Below are 17,656 nucleotides of genomic sequence, written 5' to 3'. Positions count from 1 at the left end.
GCATTCTCAATGGTCAGCGGTACGCCACCAATGTTAGTTTTAAAGAACTGTGTCTGCGTGTGTGTGTGTGTGTGTGTGTGTGTGTGTGTGTGTGTGTGTGTGTGTGTGTGTGTGTGTGTGTGTGTGTGTGTGTGTGTGTGTGTGTGTGTGTGTGTGTGTGTGTGTGTGTGTGTGTGTGTGTGTGTGTGTGTGTGTGTGTGTGTGTGTGTGTGTGTGTGTGTGTGTGTCTGTGTATACATATGTAAGTGTGTCAGTTGCTCGGAGCCAGCCACAGTACAGTGATGGTTTGGCAGAGGACAGGAGGCATCTGGCCTGACTGAACTTGGGTGGGAACCAGCAACACTGCCAAGGGACAGATGGGAAGTGTGTTTAAGTGCCTATAAAGCACATATTCTATGCTGGGAGCTCTAGTACTGCGTTGTGTGTGTCTCTGTGGTGTGTGTGGTGTGTGGTGTGTGTGTGTGTGTGTGTGTGTGTGTGTGTGTGTGTGTGTGTGTGTGTGTGTGTGTGTGTGTGTGTGTGTGTGTGTGTGTGTGTGTGTGTAAGGGGGTCACTTTTCTATCTTTTCTATCAGGGGTGGGAGGGGGTTGGTGGATTCCAAGTCCTTCCTGCAGGAGGAAATTGGACTAAGATGGGAGCTGCAGGGGCCCGGTTATCCTGCAGAAACCACCAGAACCCTTCAGTTCCTACGCATTCCTAACCAAATATGAGGCAAACCACTGATTTTCAAAATGAGGCTCATGTATTTCTCATTAGTGTGTCTGTACCACTTGGCCAAGCTGTCTTCGAATACTATCTGAAATAAACAAGTGAGGCCAAAGGTAAGAGGAGGCGTAACAGTTCTCTTGCTGTTTGGACTTGGTTTGGACTTTATTTACGTCAACTAACAAGAAACACAGATTTCAGACCAGCATCATTTAAGTTGGATGGTCACAATGAGGTTCAGCTCTGTTGGAATATGGTGGTTACAAGGTTTTAAATTGCTTGGAATGCCAGACGTTGATGTTGTGGAGTTTAAAGAACATCTCAAACAAAGAGAAAAGGGGTAATATTAAACAGCTTTTCAACACTTTCACTGGGTCTCATTGGTCCAAAAACGTCGTAGTTAAATGTTTATTGCCCCAAATCCAATTTTTCCTTGATTTTCCTCCATTTGAATATTGGATCACAGGAGCTACATTCAGAATCTGCTGTGTCTGTGTGAGCTGGACTGGCTCTGCCCACACATGCCCATCTTGGGAAGAGGAGGAAGTACTTCCTCTCGTGGTGCCATGTGCCAGAGCAGAGCTGCCTAATTGTGGGAGGAGTCAAAGGGAAGGCGTACCTTGATTGGGATTGGCTAAACCCCCGATGACACTATATAGGGTTTGATTTCTGATTGGCTGGTTGGAGCAACACACTTTTTTAAAAGTGAAACAAGCCAGGGAGAGAGAGGACAGACTTTGTTTACTTCTGGGGCATCGTTCCAGGTATGGGGACGATTATTACTGTTGGAAAACCTTTAGAAAGCTAATTTTGAATAGTATGATCCTTTAATCTCTTTGTTTTTTTGGGGCATTTGGTCATTTGTAATTAACTCCCATCAGATCTTTAAGTCTATAGACAAGCATGATATGCTTGCAAACAAAGTATTCTAACATGTCATGTGTTTATTCAAAATAGCCAATGGACATTTAGAAAACTGCTGGAAAAAATGGAAAAGGTATCGAGACTAATGACCCTCAATCCGTGAAGTCTTACAATATAACCAGATCCAATCCAGGTAGAAGCTACTTTATCTAAACTGAGGTACAAACCTCTGCCACAAAACGTTAAAGCTTCAGCAGTGAACCATAGATCCCAAAAATAGATGTAAAGAATAAAGGATTAGCACCAGAGCAACACTTCTTTGATGTGACATTGACTCTGGCGGAACAGCCCAGGATGATCATTTGGGTAAAAACGAGGCTGAAAGCAGCAACTTACTGCAGGATAATGACTGCAAAAGGTTAAAATACCTGTTCATCAGTCTCCCACACACACAACGAACAAGCCTGATGTCCACGACAGAAACCACAGAGGAAGCAGCTGCTTTCAAAAATATAACGGGACCACAACGGTGGCCAAAGAGCACTGTGACACTCGACAACGCGGCTGCAGAAGCATTCTGTGGACTGATAAACCTATTATTGGAGGAGCAAGCGGAGTTACAGATGGTTTAAAGCGAGTACTGCATACCAACATGAGAGCCGCAGAGAAGTACAGTGACGGCGGCGTCATGATTTGGGTCTTCAGGGAAAAGACTGTCTGGACTCACAGAGGAAAATGAATTTCCAACATATACATGTATATCTTTCAAGATTTCTGGGTTGGAGTTCTCCAGGCAACTCTGGGTAGAAGTTGGTTAATGCAGCAAGTCTGAACATGGAAGTAAATCTAAGACAGAAAAGCTTCAAACAGAGAAAAGTCCACTTTAAGAGAGACGCGATGAGAAACCAGACCTGAATCCAACTGAGATGATGTGGAATGAGACGTTTACATGAGACATCTTGATAATCTGACTGAGCTGAGGACAACAGAGCAAACAAACTCCTCCAGAAGGTTGTGAAGCTCTGATCAGCAGCTACAAAGGAACTTGTTTGAGATGCTGCTGCTGAAGGAGAGATGAGCTCTAATTAGTTTAAAGATTCTCTATAATAAACCAGCAGCGCGATAACTTCAGGCAATTATATATCAGGATGCTTTGTGTAGGATTATCTTAAGCACATCGTGTTTGTTTATACTTGTGACTTTCATGATCTTCCTCTTCCAAAAAACTGGAACATTTCAAGAGGTTTACCTACTTTTCTTTTTTTCACTTTTAAGTTCTGTGACTTCTAAAGAGCTTGAGGAAGTTTTCAGGTCTTGCTGGTTGGTTTGTTGGACTCTGTTGGAGTCTGTGTCAAACTGTCAGATGTCCGCCCGTTTGTAGAGCTGAGTACAGACTTCAACGTGACTTAAAATGACCTGAAATTCTTTACTTTATTGAAATATATCTAACAATAGATTCTGCCTTGTGTTGTTAGTAATTGGTCTAAGGACTCTGACAATTAGAGATGGGGATCAAACCACCAACCTTTAATCAAAAGAAAAGGTGATGTAAAAGCTGACTCACAGCCGCCATCAGCAATAGTGCCACACTCACCGACGCAGCCTTGTTGGTCCTGGGACTCCTGGTAGCCCTGGTCACACAGACAGCGGAACGATCCCAGTCTGTTCTCACAGAAGCCATGAGGGCCACAGAGTGTCTCATTGAGCCCGCACTCGTCGATATCTGAAAAGCAAACAGAGCTGTGAATCGATAGTGGACACAGTCGACTGAACAAGCTTCTTTGTTGTTTTCACTTGTTACCTTCTTGTTGTATTGACAGATTTTAAAAGGTATAAACATCTTCCAGACAATAACAGGTCACACACTTCTTCTTTTAGTTCCTCCCAACCAGACGAGAGGACGAGACATGAAAGGTGAAAAACTGAACCCTCCAGAGGAGAAGAGGCTTTTCAAAAAGATGAGCACTACGTGGTTAAATCAGAGTTAATATGAAGTGGAGACTGTGGGTGACTTTCGGCGACGCCAGCGAGATGGTGGGAAGCAGAATTAAAGATTTTAACTTTTTAAATGACTATGCGCTCAGCTGGGGGACTTGCAGATGTGAACCATTCACAAAATGTAAAATGACATCATACATATTATTGTAGGATATGACATTCCACACAACTACCCTGTAATGTACCTGGAACAAATGAAAGACAGTCATGACAGAAGGCATGTACTTGATAAAACATCTCCATTAATGCAAATGCTCCAAAACAAAAAGAGCGGATGGAGTCTGTCTGTTGGAGGAAGTCACCTTTATTATAAAGCATTCTATAAAAGAATTTAGCAAGTGACACTAAAGCATACAAATACTAATTTAATCAGTTTGTTAGGAAAACAATTTTTTTGTGTGAGCTCTTTTCATTTGAAAATTGTTTTTGTAATTTTGTAATGTATATTATTTCATGATGTTTTGTTTATGAAGGAAACTAGTAGAAATTAAAGTTAAAAATTAAAGTAGACACTGTGAACAGAGACGTTTTCACTTGTGTCTGAGTACCCCCCAACCCCCCCCCCCCCCCCCCCCCCACCCCCACCCCCACATAAATCATGAAGCACAGAGCAACAAATATCCCCCCGAAGTCTAGACAGTCAGCTCAAAGGCTTCCATCTGCTTCTTTTCCTCTGTTTTTTTTTCACCCCCCATCTTCTGCAAAGCAGGACCAGGCTTTAAAAACAGCGCTGGCAGAGAGGCCCAGACTGCTGCCGTGACGGAGGAAGTAGGAGAAGCGAATGCAAAAGAAAAGTGCTTCTTCAAAGTCTGTGACAGGGAACTCGAGGGATGGAGACGTGGTGAATAAAGGAAGCTGACAAAATAAAGAAAACAAGATCACGTGCAGTTCAGTGTTGATACTGAAGCACTATTTGTGTAGAAGTGTGGTACCTGTGTGGACAGTCCTGAAACCTCTTATATTATGTCATCTACATTTAGTGACGAGTTTTAAATATCCTGACGTAGTTTAGACAAGAACAACGCAAAATGGTCCTCGTGTCGCCTCCACGTTAGTACCCTCAGGCGCCAAAACCTGTAAAATGACTCTTAGAAGTCCAAAACAAACACTGAAGCAGAATCACCTGCGTTCAATAACCTGAGAGAAATCCAAAGAGAACGCAGCTCAGGTGGTCTGGGTTCATGTGGCCACCGTGGGGCGCCTGTCCTTCATTCCTCAAAACAATCAGCCTCACCGACTAGGGATGCCTTTTGGCCATATGAAGTCCTCCACTCGAGAAGAACGTCAGGCCTGTTTTGGTTTCAGAAGATTTAAGAAGTAAGAAGTAAGACATATGTTGAATTCTAAGTCTTCGGTTTGGCTACTTCCTGTGCTCCCCAGGTTTATGACAAACAGTTCGGACATAACAATAAAAATATATTACATTTTTTGATCATTGTTCTTTTCATATTCTTATTGATTCACTGTGCACAGATGTGCAACTTTCCACTGAGCCTATCCAACCAATTCAGAGGAGATCGAACAGAAGCCTGGTTTTCTTTATTGCAGGGATGTTATTGGCTGCTGGGACATGCCAGCAATAGAAAGCATCACTTGGAGGAGTGCTATTCACAATCTTTTACTTCAAAAGCAAGATAAGGTGGGTATATCTTGTGTCGTAATTTACATGCACAGCTTTCTATTTCTCTATATTTTCACTATATGCAGGAATTCCTTTGCGACCGTGAGAAAAGCAACAGTTCAAGACCTGCAGAATATAAAACTACTGGATTTAGTTTTCACTTTTTGTTTAGTCCATGTTGTTTTTCAGTGTTGTGAATGGATAGTTTGACATGAACTTGATAGTGCATTAGATGTTGCCTGAGGTCAGCGATGCCTCTAAGAAGCAAAGCAGGGACTCCAACAGAAGAGCTGCTGTTGATAAGTGTTGATAAGAGGAAAAGAACGAACGTGTTGTGTGTCGGGTTCATAGCTGCACACCAGGCAGCCCTGACCTCTGCTTTTCATCGCAAGCTCCTGAAAGAGGACGTAAGGACCAGGACAAGAGTTTTGGGAGAAGACGTCCGGGTCTGAGGTACCGTTTGCTCGCTATCTGCACGAGGGGAAACGCTGTGAGCTGACCTAAGACTTTAGACAGCGTTCTCCTGGGAAGCAATGATTTGCATCGTTGTGGAGTCATACCACTGATCTAAGAACTGTTGATAATAAATTCAAGGAATTGAACCCGCCCCTAAACATGTGGGACGTCCTACAGTAAGGAGGTGAATTGTGCATCTGTGGGCAAATTGTTTGCCACTTTATGGGAAGAAAGTGCATGGTTCCACAGTTTGTTGTGCTGACCGTCAGGACAAAGGTGAAGTGTTGATGAGCAGACCTGGCTCGAGGTGAGTCCCAGGCCGTGGTCACGTTCAGGGCTCAGGCTTGACCGATAGTAACGACAACTACAAGCACATGTGAGTCAATGAAGCCTTGCACCTGTGTGAAGGAGCTTCTCACCGTCACAGGATGGCGCGTCCAAGTTGGCCGTAAACCCGCTGTCACACACACACAGATAAGAGCCCTCCGTGTTGAGACATTTGCCGTGAGGGGAGCAAAGCTCCGACTCCTCCACACACTCATCGACATCTGGAGGGACAGAGAGAAAGTCACTGAGGTTGATGTGTGTGTGTGTGTGTTAGTGTGTGCGTGCGTTAGTGCGTGTGTGTCCCCACCTCTGCAGCTCGTGCCGTTGACCTGCCGGTAGCCCGTCGGACAGCTGCAGGTGTAGGAGCCCATGTTATTGACACACTCTCCTACGTCCTCACATGGTCTGGCTTCCTCCACACACTCATCCACATCTGGAGCACATCGACGACAAACACACTTTCAGTTGAAACTGGCATTTGGAGAAATATGTTAACAACTTCAAGATCTTATGAGGAAATACCAAATCATGCCAATACCTTGCTGGGCGGCTTGACAGTTTTTTTTCCATTTGCTAAAACACAATTTTGCAAACTCGGCTGGTTTTATCAAAATACTTCACACAGTTCACAAAACCACACACCCAAACTGCAAAATACCTCATATATCTTGTAAAATGAAGCACTTCTACCAAAACTACACCTCTGTACCAAGGAGCACACACTTAATTCAAATTACCTGATGTTTGTCTAACCAACGACACTGGTGGGCTTAATGTAAAGCACTCTCTTCTTTAGTATACTTTGCAATAATACTTAAATCGTTCAAATTTAGAAAATGCTTCAGACTGTTCACATGCACAGAATTAGTTGCAGATACACACATGCTGTTGATACGTTTATATATTTTTTTTATTTTCCAACAAATAAGCCAGTGCAAACCTTCCAATGCAGTGCTGAAAATCAGTCAGTATAGTGTTTTCCAGTACACTGAGAAACCATGTTTCATGTAGTGTACTGCAGTCAATATTGTACTTACATCCACTAATGCTCATTTGCTCTCTTTGCTTTTTTCAGTTTCTCTCAAAAGTCACATTATCAAGTAGTTTCCTTCTCATTTGGTTTCACTAGAGAATGAGAGCCAATGTGGACAGACTGACTGGTTGAATGTTGTTGAACATGGTGGTGGTGGTGTCCTGGATGATGTGGTTTTGAATTTCTTGTAATCTGATTTCATTATTTTCCAAAACCAAATATGTGTATGTGTGTGTGTGTGTGTGTGTGTGTGTGTGTGTGTGTGTGTGTGTGTGTGTGTGTGTGTGTGTGTGTGTGTGTGTGTGTGTGTCTGTGTGACTTTCCAAACTGCTATCATGTAGCCTCTCTGTTGGATTGGTAATTTGGCTCCAGCACAAAGTGAGATGAATGATCCTTTATGTCCAACTTGATCCAAGTCTTGATGCAAAGTCTTAATGCACATTAACACTTTATTTAATGTGTACATGAAGGAGCCCTGGAGCATCAAGGGTTAAGAGACTGATTCAGAAGACGATCCCTCACAGTCGGCTCTGTGTGCTTTTGTCCATCAGATTAACAGATTAAACTGTTGTGTTGTGTCCACTGTTGTGTCCACATTCATTAAAGGAGACGTGTTCCATCAGCTGATAACTGCAGCCACAGACATGAAATACAGAGACACAGACCTGTTCTCTTATGTAGCAAACTGTGACACTGAAGCGCAGCAGTGTGGAACCAAATGAAGGGAACCGTGTCGTTTGAAAATGAATTCATGTGCAGGATAACGCAGAAATTCTAAATCCAAATTAAGTACTATTCAGAATGTACCAATATTGTTGGCCAACACAAAAACGTGGAAACGAATGCATGTCACATGAGTTCAAGGAAGTGTAGAGCAATATTAGTGATGAGAATGTTTTCGGCAGGGTTCGTTATACAGAGCGAAGTAGAAACCACAGCAGACTGCTCATCATATCCATAGTTGAAGGACTTTCTAACAAACATTGCCTGTATGGTTATAAGTTGGCACCAGTTTGAGCCATCATTGATCTATACAGTATGACATACTGGAGGTTGGAACTGAGCTATTTTACTATTTCAAGGAAAATATAAGCGACATTATGAATTCTACAGCAACATCTGTGTAAACGTCTGGGAAGTGAGGACAGGAGTTTGTGGAGTTCTGGGAGATGAAAGTTGTGCTAATCTTTGTCAGACAGTCGTGGGGTGTCACTGCTACTACCATTATGTGGTACAAAAGCAATATATTAGTATATAGCAATATACAGTATTGGTTACTCTGATCATGGAGGACACTATTGTTCTCTTTATGGGCCCACTGACAATCATATGTTTGTGTGTGTGCATGTGTTTTAATAATATCTCTTAACTTAGGTCCTGTTTACATGAGAGCGTGTCAAGTGAAAAAAACCTTGTTTTTGTCTTATTGCTTCAGAAAAGTTTCACATTTAAATGACAAAGTTTTGAAAACGAGGTTCGTTTACAAGGAAATGGCAAAAACACCAAAAAGTTTTCATGTAGGGCCACTAGTTGGTAGCCGGTGGTTTTTGTAACACAGAGAACAATCCACCGTAAACATTAACAGTGGGAGGACACAGACATCCTTATGGTCAGACGATGAAGTTGGTTTGTTATTAGTGACGGTCAACTATAAAACTATCAAGTCCCAGGAGAGTATGGAGTCATGACACTCTGGAGGAAACATTGTTCTTATTGTCCATCTCATCACACATGCACAGTAGCAGCGTTTCCTCCGTTCCAATGGAGAAAGATTTTTCAGAAAGTTGCACCTTGGGAGCCGTTTTCAAAATATAGCATTTTCAGTAGCTTCAAGCAAAACACTATGAAGGTGTTCCATGTTCGTTGTCATTTAAACCAGACTTTAGTTACTCTAATAATCGGTGTTGTTATTTGTAATGTGAACAATTCGTTCCTTACTGCTTCACGTCTGTCCTAATTTGGCCACCGGGGACCGTTTTCTGGTGACGCTGCCACAAGTTATGACTGCTGGAGGAGCTGCTTTCCTCTCTCACTCACCATGTGTCTCTATTACATGCTACTAACATTTACCTCTCTCATTGTCTGTTCTCTCTCCTGCAGTCGGTGCTCTCTCTCTTTTCTGCAGTGTGCTCTCTCTCTCTTTTCTGCAGTGTGCTCTCTCTCTCTCTCTCTCTCTCTCTCTCTCTCTCTCTCTCTCTCTCTCTCCCTCCCTGCAGGATCTCCGACTGTGGAACTGAAGTTGGTCTGAAGCCTCCTGCTCTGATCTGTCTTCACCAAGTGGATCTCTGTCTTGTTATATGTCCTCGCCTTTTCTCACCTTCTATCCACTGACCCTAACCGGAATAGCAAAAACCTCTGAGCCTGGTTCTGCAGGTTTCTTCCTTTTAAAAGGGAGTTTTTCCTTTTCACAGTCACTTAAGCTTGCTCATGGCCATTTGTTGGCTTTTCTCTGTAAAAATGCCCTGAAATTACTTTGTTGTATTCAGTGCTATATAAATAAAGTTGAATTGAATTGAATTGAATTTAATTGAAATGAATTGAATGGAATTGAATTAAATAAGATTATTTGCATTTTACCATCACACTGAGCATGTTTCTAGTCAATGGTGATATTATTAGATTTACGTGCAGGTGAATCACAGTCAGTGCAGGTTTCCATTGACAATCATCGGAGTGAAAAGTTTTTGTTTTCACAGTTAAAGAGCGGTGAACATCTCGTACCGTCACATTGGTCTCCGGTCGCTGACGTTCTGAAACCTGGCCCACAGTGACAGAAGAAGGAGCCCTCGGTGTTTTGACAGTGGCCTCTTACACACACCTGATCGTCTTGGCACTCATCCACATCTGAAAACAAGGTATGCCACAACAGAAGTCAATCCCACCCACGGCCCACTGGAGTAATCACTGACTCTATACAAAGCAAATGTATTCTTAGTTACTAAATGAATTTTAAACTAACAATCGACCTACCTGTTGTAGAGGCAAGTAAGTATTACTGTTATCATACCGTGTTTGTTAACCATCAGTGAAATCGGACTATCATCTGAGCGGTACACAATGTTGCCAACAAATCACAGATGATGCTTGAGGGTAGATAAACCAAGCAGGAGGAAACAGGTAAACACCAGGTAGTAACTGGGCCATGTGATTGTTCAATAATCCATTGGTTTACAATGCCAGTCTAGCCTTTATAATCCACCTTGTTTGTGAGAAACCATGTACCGGTATACTGTATTTGAAGGCAATGATGGAATTAGTTGATTCACAGCTCCAGTGAAAGTTATGAGTTTATCAAATCAGTGTACGAATGATTATGTCCATTTGTAAAGGTTGTTCTGTAAACTAAAATGAGGAATCTCCTCATTTCTTCTGCATAAACTGTCCTCAGTCCTGAACTCCAACTGTCACTAATCATTTGAAACTGCATGACAGAGATATGTTGTGGTGAGTGTGTCTCTGTTTGCTCTGATCGACTGGCGACCAGTCCAGGACGGACCCTGTGTACACACAGTCGGCTGCGGTCGACTCCCTGCAACTCTAAGTTTGGACGAAACGGCATAAAAGATGAATGGAACTCCATTAAACCATGTGGTTGACTTTGTGGACTGACTATCAAGTTGAAAAGTGGACTTGGATTCACCCGGAAAGCGTTAGAATTCTACTCTGTGTGCTTTAGACTAAAATAAAGGCCATCATGTCGCTCATTCAGAAACTGCCCAGAACTAATGCAAGATTATGAGGTAACAAGTCCTTTTAATGGCTCTGGATGTCTGCAGTTATTATGAGCATTATATTTATAGTTTGGGATCAAAAGCTAAATCACAGTGGTACAGTAGGTTTGTCTGATGATTTCATTTAACGCTCTGCAGCAAATTCCAGCACAATCCCTGGGAAGACATTAGTGCTCACTGCTTTATTACAACTTTTCTTTTTTTTTTGCTCAGACTGACATTCTAGTCACAAAGTGAGATGGTTAGAACAGAAGTTCAAATACTTCATATGAAAACTAAGAGAAGGCTTCAAGCTGCAGTCAGTGAGTCGGTGACTCCTCTGGATTAGGAGGGAAAAGGCCTAAAGAGACTCTACATTTTACAAACACATGTCGTTAAATAGAGTTTAACAGTATCGCTGGAATCCGTGATTGTCCACACTACATTTTAAACCCGACATCCATCAGGCAGCAGTGTGAACATAATCCAACCAAAGAATGACCCGCATGAGCGCAAGAAGGCGTCACGTTACGGCGAGTATTCTGTTTAAGGAAGTAAATCTGGATTCTCCTCAGGTCAGCGCGTTTACATATATCCATTTTTAAGTGGTTGTGCAATAGGAGCCAAGAAAAAATAAGGAAGAGGGAGATTGAGAAAAGAGAGCCCTTTCTTTTAACGACGGCTATTTTTAATTTCGTTGTGCCTCCAAGGTACAATGACAATAAAGGATAGTGATTCTAATTCTAGAGCAGCTCCGTACAGAGCGCTGAGTGGAGGGTCGGAGCCAGGAGTCGTGGAATTGTGATGCCAAGAGATTCACCGAAGCCTGACTTTATCCACAACTTCAGGATGTCAAGAAGACGTTTGAAAACGTCAGTGAGCGTCTCTCCCCGTGACTCTCAAGACAAGACACTGATCTCTGTCTGACGTCAATGACGTCCAAGTGAGTTGACCGTCCAGACGGCAGAGCCGTCTGCTATTACAGTCGGTTCCTGGGACACAGGTCTCACAGCCGGCTGCTCATACAGATAAATGTACATTTGAGCTGCTACTGTTGATAAAAATGAGCGTGCAGCATGTTGCTCACCTCACCAATGAGAAAGAGGATTCAATTGTGTGTTGATGAGGTTTTATGAAAGACTTATTGATAATGGAAGTCCGAAACTGTGAATTTTGTGCCAACCTTACCGCTCTCTTCATCTCATATTGACATTCCAAAGTAGAACTCTTCATCACAGCTATAGTCTCCTGCATATTAAGCATATGGGGCTTGAGCTTTTTTTTTTCAGTCCATTCTTCTTCAGATTGCCGATTTTCACTGTCCGCCTTTGTTTTAGTCGTGAACTTGTAAAATGCCTTTTTTGTCCCATCTGGGCTCCTACAGCCAGCAAGATGTCAATATGCAAAATGCTCCAAAACAAAAGTGAAAGTTAAAACTTGGCAGTGAGTGACCCAGTAAAGGCTGTCAGTGTGGCGTTGTCATGGAGACGAGTCCCGGTACACACATGCTTACCCAACCAAAAACACATGGTGAAGGAATACCAGTTCGGGGACCACACGTAGGCAGCCGGCAGACCAGAGGAGGACCGGGGGCCGCATGTTGAGGACCACCGGTTTAGACTGCTGAGAAAACGTCTTGGTTGCACTGAGCATCTCTTTTTCTCAGTCTCCATACATTCCTATGTCTTCATTGTATGTGAAAGACTGTCTGTGTGTCCCTCCTGGAGTCTGTGCTCTCTCCTCTCTGGTTTGTCTCTCTGTACCTTCCTGCAGGATCTCCCACATTGCATCAAGTCTACAGTGACTAACTTATGAATTAACTTGTCATGCGATAACAACTTTTTTGTTGCTCTGTACTCTTTCACTTTCCCCTCATCCCTTTGGATCACAGTCTGAATTTAGATCAGCTAAAACAGCAACAGGGAAAAAACATGGACTTATTTATACTGAGTGAGTGAGGAGGAATGCAGTTAGTCTGTATTTAATGGCGGGAAAATGTATTTTAGAAAGAAATCAATCATTATTATGAGAACGCTGAACTACAAGAAGACCATTCATGACATACATGGGCAAGATCTGGGCCGTCTTTAGATTATACACGCGCGTGCACACACACACACACACACACACACACACACTTGCACGCACCATTTTCTGTCACCTCTCTGTGGCTTGGCTTCACCAGTGTGTCGGTGAAAACCTCACCGTTAACCCGATGTTGGCCCGGATACAGCATTACTGACGCACAACACATGGAACCTTGTTTGGTTTTTGCTACACACTTATAGAAAAAAGTGGTGTATTTTTTTTTTTTTTACTGACTTGCAGCTTGATTAGTGGAATATTTGAATGTGGGTGATTCCCTTGGCTGCCTTCTGTGTGCGGTTGATGTTTAGAAGTACCCTCTGGATTAGGAAAGTGGTTCCATCAAAACTCTAAAAATGGTGAAAACAGCTACGTCAAAAATGTAGGGAAGTGGTCTTATTTGATTCTGGATGATGTTTCAACTAACAAGATAATATGTATAAGATATAAAATGTATAAGATGACTTTCTTTTACTACTTTTAGAACTTTACACTCAATTTTAGGTGCAATTATTATACCTAGGACTTTAAATGAAACAACGTTAAATGTTCAAATGTTTAAATGTTCAACGTGAAATAACAAACGATACCAAGAGGATTTCAAGGTGTAACCAAGATAGAAAGTTGAGAACAATGATTCCTAGTTCTATATGTTTCTTGTGACTTCAGTTGTCTCTCCAGAGGTTTGTCGTTGTAGATCAGGACCCATCGCTGCTTATGTATAAACAGTCCTTCTGTTCTATGTGTCCTGCTGGATATGAGTTTTGACCAGTTGTCTTCTTCAAAGACCCCGAAATGTTAACCTGAAACCAGGATTTGTCACAATGTTGTTTTCATTTCCAAACCCTCTGATATGATCAATTCCTCCAGTACCAGAGGAAGCAGCATGGCATAAAATGATGGTGCCTCCACCATGTTTTACAGCAGCGGGTAGGCTGGACTTCATACTTTGAACAGATGCATGGCCCCTCAATGAAATACTTTGGTATTATATTGACAAAGACCTTCCTTCTAGAAATACTGTGGTACATGTCTGACATCCGTTATCTTTCTGGTTGATGGTCTCCTGCATCCTCCTTAGTTTAGTGTTTGCTAAGGACTAAAAGCTGGGATCCCAGTGGACACTTGAACGACAGGACGTTTGATGAATGCGGGGTGTAAATACATCAATCTTTTCATTTTAGAGCGAAACAAGTTAAAAAAAAGGTACTTCTGCACACTGAAAAATTCTAGTCGACATGTTTCCATTTGAAGTAGAACAGCTACCAACTGGGACGTGACCCTGAGATCACCCCAGCACTCAGTGGAGGGATCAAATCCTCCGTTCTGTCCGGATGTGACACGGGATCCCCCGAGACAAGCTGGAGGGAAACTGGTGGGAAACATCAACATCATATGCGATTTTTTTTTCTTTCCATCACAACACCACAGAGCTCACTGAAACTCCACTGTGGAGAGGATGAATTTCCACTGAGCAAACCTTCTGAAGCTTCATGTTGAAAGACAGTTTGTGTCTGCTGTAACAGAACCCATTGTTTTCCAGGGGGGTCAAATTCTTTAAAATGAAACTTTAAGGTTTTTAAGTCTTGTGGCGCAGACTTTATGTGATGAAAATGCTTTTATTTTCAAAAGGACCAAACATTTTCTCCTGAAAATAACTACAGCCTTAACATGAAGCCAACTTTAATGATAGTGAAGACACTGAACCCCAAACTGCTCCCAATGAATGAACTGAGCACTTCGCATGGCGGCCGCCTCCATCGGTGTGTGACGGTGTGTGTGACGGTGTGTGTGACGGTGTGTGTGACGGTGTGTGTGAATGGGTGAATGAGATTAACATTGCAAAGCGCTTTGTGGGCTGCTGAAGGGGTGGAAAAGCACTATATAAGTGAAATCCATCTACTGGTTACCATTTCTTCTGGTGCAAAATACAATGAAATGTTCAAAACCGATTAGAGCTGTTACATCCTGCATGTTTTCACAAACTCCCCCTGACAGCATGGCTTTGAGGCTAATGCTAGGTTGCTATCTTTCATGGCAGCATCGCCGCTATCTCAGCTCAGATCTCAGTGTTGTGTGCCCACTACTGTTTACAAAATTGTTTTCAAGAATTCATATTTACTTTGAAACATTTACAATTTCTGGGCCACTTGAAGGCTCCTGCGGGACGATTTTGGTCCATGGGCCTTATGTTCGACACCCCGGTTGCTGTTGTGATTACCTGCCTGCTCACTACACCTCCTTCTTACCATTCAGCACCTCTTTAGGACACAATGGAGTGAAAAAAACACCTACAGTACAATCAACAACACATGTATCTGCAGAATGTGAGACTCACCAACACACTGTCCTTCCTGAGCCAGGAATCCCCCGGGACACGAGCCACAGATGAAGCCCCCTGGCTCGTTGTAGCAGATACCAGAAGGACACGCCATGCTGTTTTCACATTCATCAATATCTGAGGAAAAAAAGAAGAAGCACCGAACAGGGCATCAGGTACAAGTTCTGGTTTCATCCAAACTATTACCACAATATCTCCAAACCCCTGCAATTCTTCAAGACGTCCACGAGCAAGTTGTAGTAGTCATGCTGTCTGCGCCCTGAGTAGACAAGAAAGTTTACTGTTTTATTGCACCTTTGCAAACGTCACGTCCTCCAGTAGGCTGATGCTGGAAACAGAAATATTCCTGAGCCAGCTGAAGTGCTTTAGAGGTGCTCAGTTTGGTGCTCAACAAGCTGTGAGCCGGGAGAATGTAGGTTTTCATTCAGAAAAACAACTATGATCTTGGTGATTAGAAAAAGAAACCATGCCACATGGAAAAGATCTATTCTAAACTAAGAATTGTTGAATTGTGTGACGCTTTACAACTTTAACTTTACAAGCTATTACAACACGAACAAGAGTAAAAACAGGAGCTATTTTGAATGAAAACCGACTGTGATCACACATGTAAAGTTTCAGGTGGAGCATGTAGGCTAGTTATGCAGCAATTTTCTGCCCTTCCACCAGGTGGCGCTATCACTGTGACTGTACATTGGTCCATGGAATTCCAGACTTCCTGTTTGATGGTAACACATCCATTTTCAGCGGGCAGCCGTGGCCACGCCCTTTGACTTTTGAGACTTTTTATACACTTTTAATCAGGAAGGCCTGTTGTGTGCGCTGGTCAAAGTTGAGGTGAGTCGGAGTTAATCCCTCTGAGGAATTCACTCTTGAAGATGATCAAAATCTTGATCTTTATGACATGGGTCCAAGAGGCTTTTTTTATGCAAGGGCTATCAGAATCATTTGTTGCAGGGGGCACTATACAGTCTTTGATCCAGACGGTTGAGCCGATCGTGATGCATGTGCCAATTGTGGAGAGTTTTTGAGCATTTGTAAGTTGTCAAAATGTCCTTCCCAAGTCATTGCAAAGAGGCGTTGCCATGGCAACAGAGTTGCATAAAAACACACTGTGCCAGTCTGAAGTTGGGGAGATTCAGCTGAGTCCCTTCAAGGACGATATTCCAAAGTTTGGAGCAATGACACATGCAAGTGTCATGCCTCAAACTGCCTGTTACCAATAGGTGGCGCAAAGACCATGACTGAATTATACAGTGCGGTTTGCAGTCGGCAATTTGGGCCAAATTCAATAATCTGCAGTTGAGGTTTAAACATTTCAGTTTTCATGGTGAAAGATTGAGATGTGTCTGAGAAGCAGGCAAAAGGCCCAAAAACCACAGTCAGACTAACTCAGGGGAAACACTAGAATATGGCGAGAGACGTGGGTTGTGGCAGTGAGACCACCCTTTCCTTCACTCCGTGGTGAATGCAAGCAAACAAAAAGAAAATGACAGTTTAGAGCACATTGTTTTCATGTAAACAGGTCCCAATGACACAAAACTGTTATTTAAATACTGTTTTTGCATCAAATCAGTTCCAGTGTGGTGGTCCTTAAATCAGGCCCAATGTGTCAGGTATGTCGGGGTTAGTGTGTATGTGGGAGTGTGAGGCGGATAACTTGAGAGGTGGAGTCCAGCAGCATCCTGAAAAACTGTCTGACCTGAAGCAGACCTGGAACACTGTGCAGCTCGGTCCAGCAGCTTCTGGTTTGGTTCAGTGTTTCACCTCTAGTTTCCTGCCACTGCACATCACGTAGGAAACTTTGCTTGGTCGATGTTATGTGACAGCGAATTGATTCTTATTTAGGATTCCAAGGGGAGACTTAAAGTCCTGAGCCTGCTTTTCTACTAAATATATTCATAATAGATGCCTCACTGTCAGAGAGGTTATGATCTGATCTCTCATCCTTTTCCTTTAAGGAAAAGAGATTTTATAGCAGCTTTGGGGAAATAATCATCGGCCCTTTTCCCCGTCACAACCCTAATTCAAAACCATTTTGGTGGGTGGGGAGAGCTGTATTGAAATGACAGGAAACCACGTAATGACAGAGTGGCTCATATTTATATCCCAATAAGAGCGATGGAGCAGGGGTGAGGGTGGTGCAGACACTGGTAACTGTGCGGTTGCTGCTCTCATCCAAAACCCACTGCCTTTTAATGCTATTAGCATGCACTTGTTGGTGTGTGGGTCATTTGAGAATGTTGCCCGTCGACCAGTGTCAGGAGCTGCGGTTATGCATGCAGTCATGTGCAAAAGCAAGTCGACCCAAAGGGAAGTGTAGTTGCTCTCTGAGCATCAACCTTCATTCGCCATCATTCTTTCATGAAACCCTGCTATTACTAAACGAGACATTCTCAAACATCTGAATGAGGCTGCTCCATTCGTTCGATGATTTAGACGAGAGATGGACAAACTAAACAAACTGATTTACTTTTTTTTTTCCCCTCCAGCCGCTGCACTTCAAAAAGTGTCTG

General features: G+C 42.8%; 1 protein-coding gene across 4 annotated transcripts in view; it reads right to left on the bottom strand.

Annotated features, from left to right (window-relative positions):
• Window positions 1-17,656, bottom strand: part of ltbp1 (latent transforming growth factor beta binding protein 1) — a 134,299-nt gene that overhangs the window by 16,080 nt on the left and 100,563 nt on the right. For 3 of the 4 annotated variants that reach the window (XM_080482233.1, XM_080482236.1, XM_080482235.1), the window contains 6 exons: window positions 15,343-15,399; window positions 15,138-15,257; window positions 9,726-9,848; window positions 6,279-6,404; window positions 6,064-6,192; window positions 3,164-3,292 (listed from right to left, as the gene is read on the bottom strand). In XM_080482233.1, coding sequence (XP_080338359.1) covers window positions 3,164-3,292; window positions 6,064-6,192; window positions 6,279-6,404; window positions 9,726-9,848; window positions 15,138-15,257; window positions 15,343-15,399 — 684 coding nt within the window. The remainder of the gene's footprint in view (window positions 1-3,163; window positions 3,293-6,063; window positions 6,193-6,278; window positions 6,405-9,725; window positions 9,849-15,137; window positions 15,258-15,342; window positions 15,400-17,656) is intronic. The other variant, XM_080482234.1, reaches the window with a different exon arrangement.

This window comes from Lipophrys pholis (genome assembly GCF_963383615.2).
Source record: "Lipophrys pholis genome assembly, chromosome: 15".
NCBI classification, from domain to species: domain Eukaryota; kingdom Metazoa; phylum Chordata; class Actinopteri; order Blenniiformes; family Blenniidae; genus Lipophrys; species Lipophrys pholis.
Note: the sequence above shows the minus strand (reverse complement) of the source record. Positions and strands in the feature narration are given on the sequence as shown.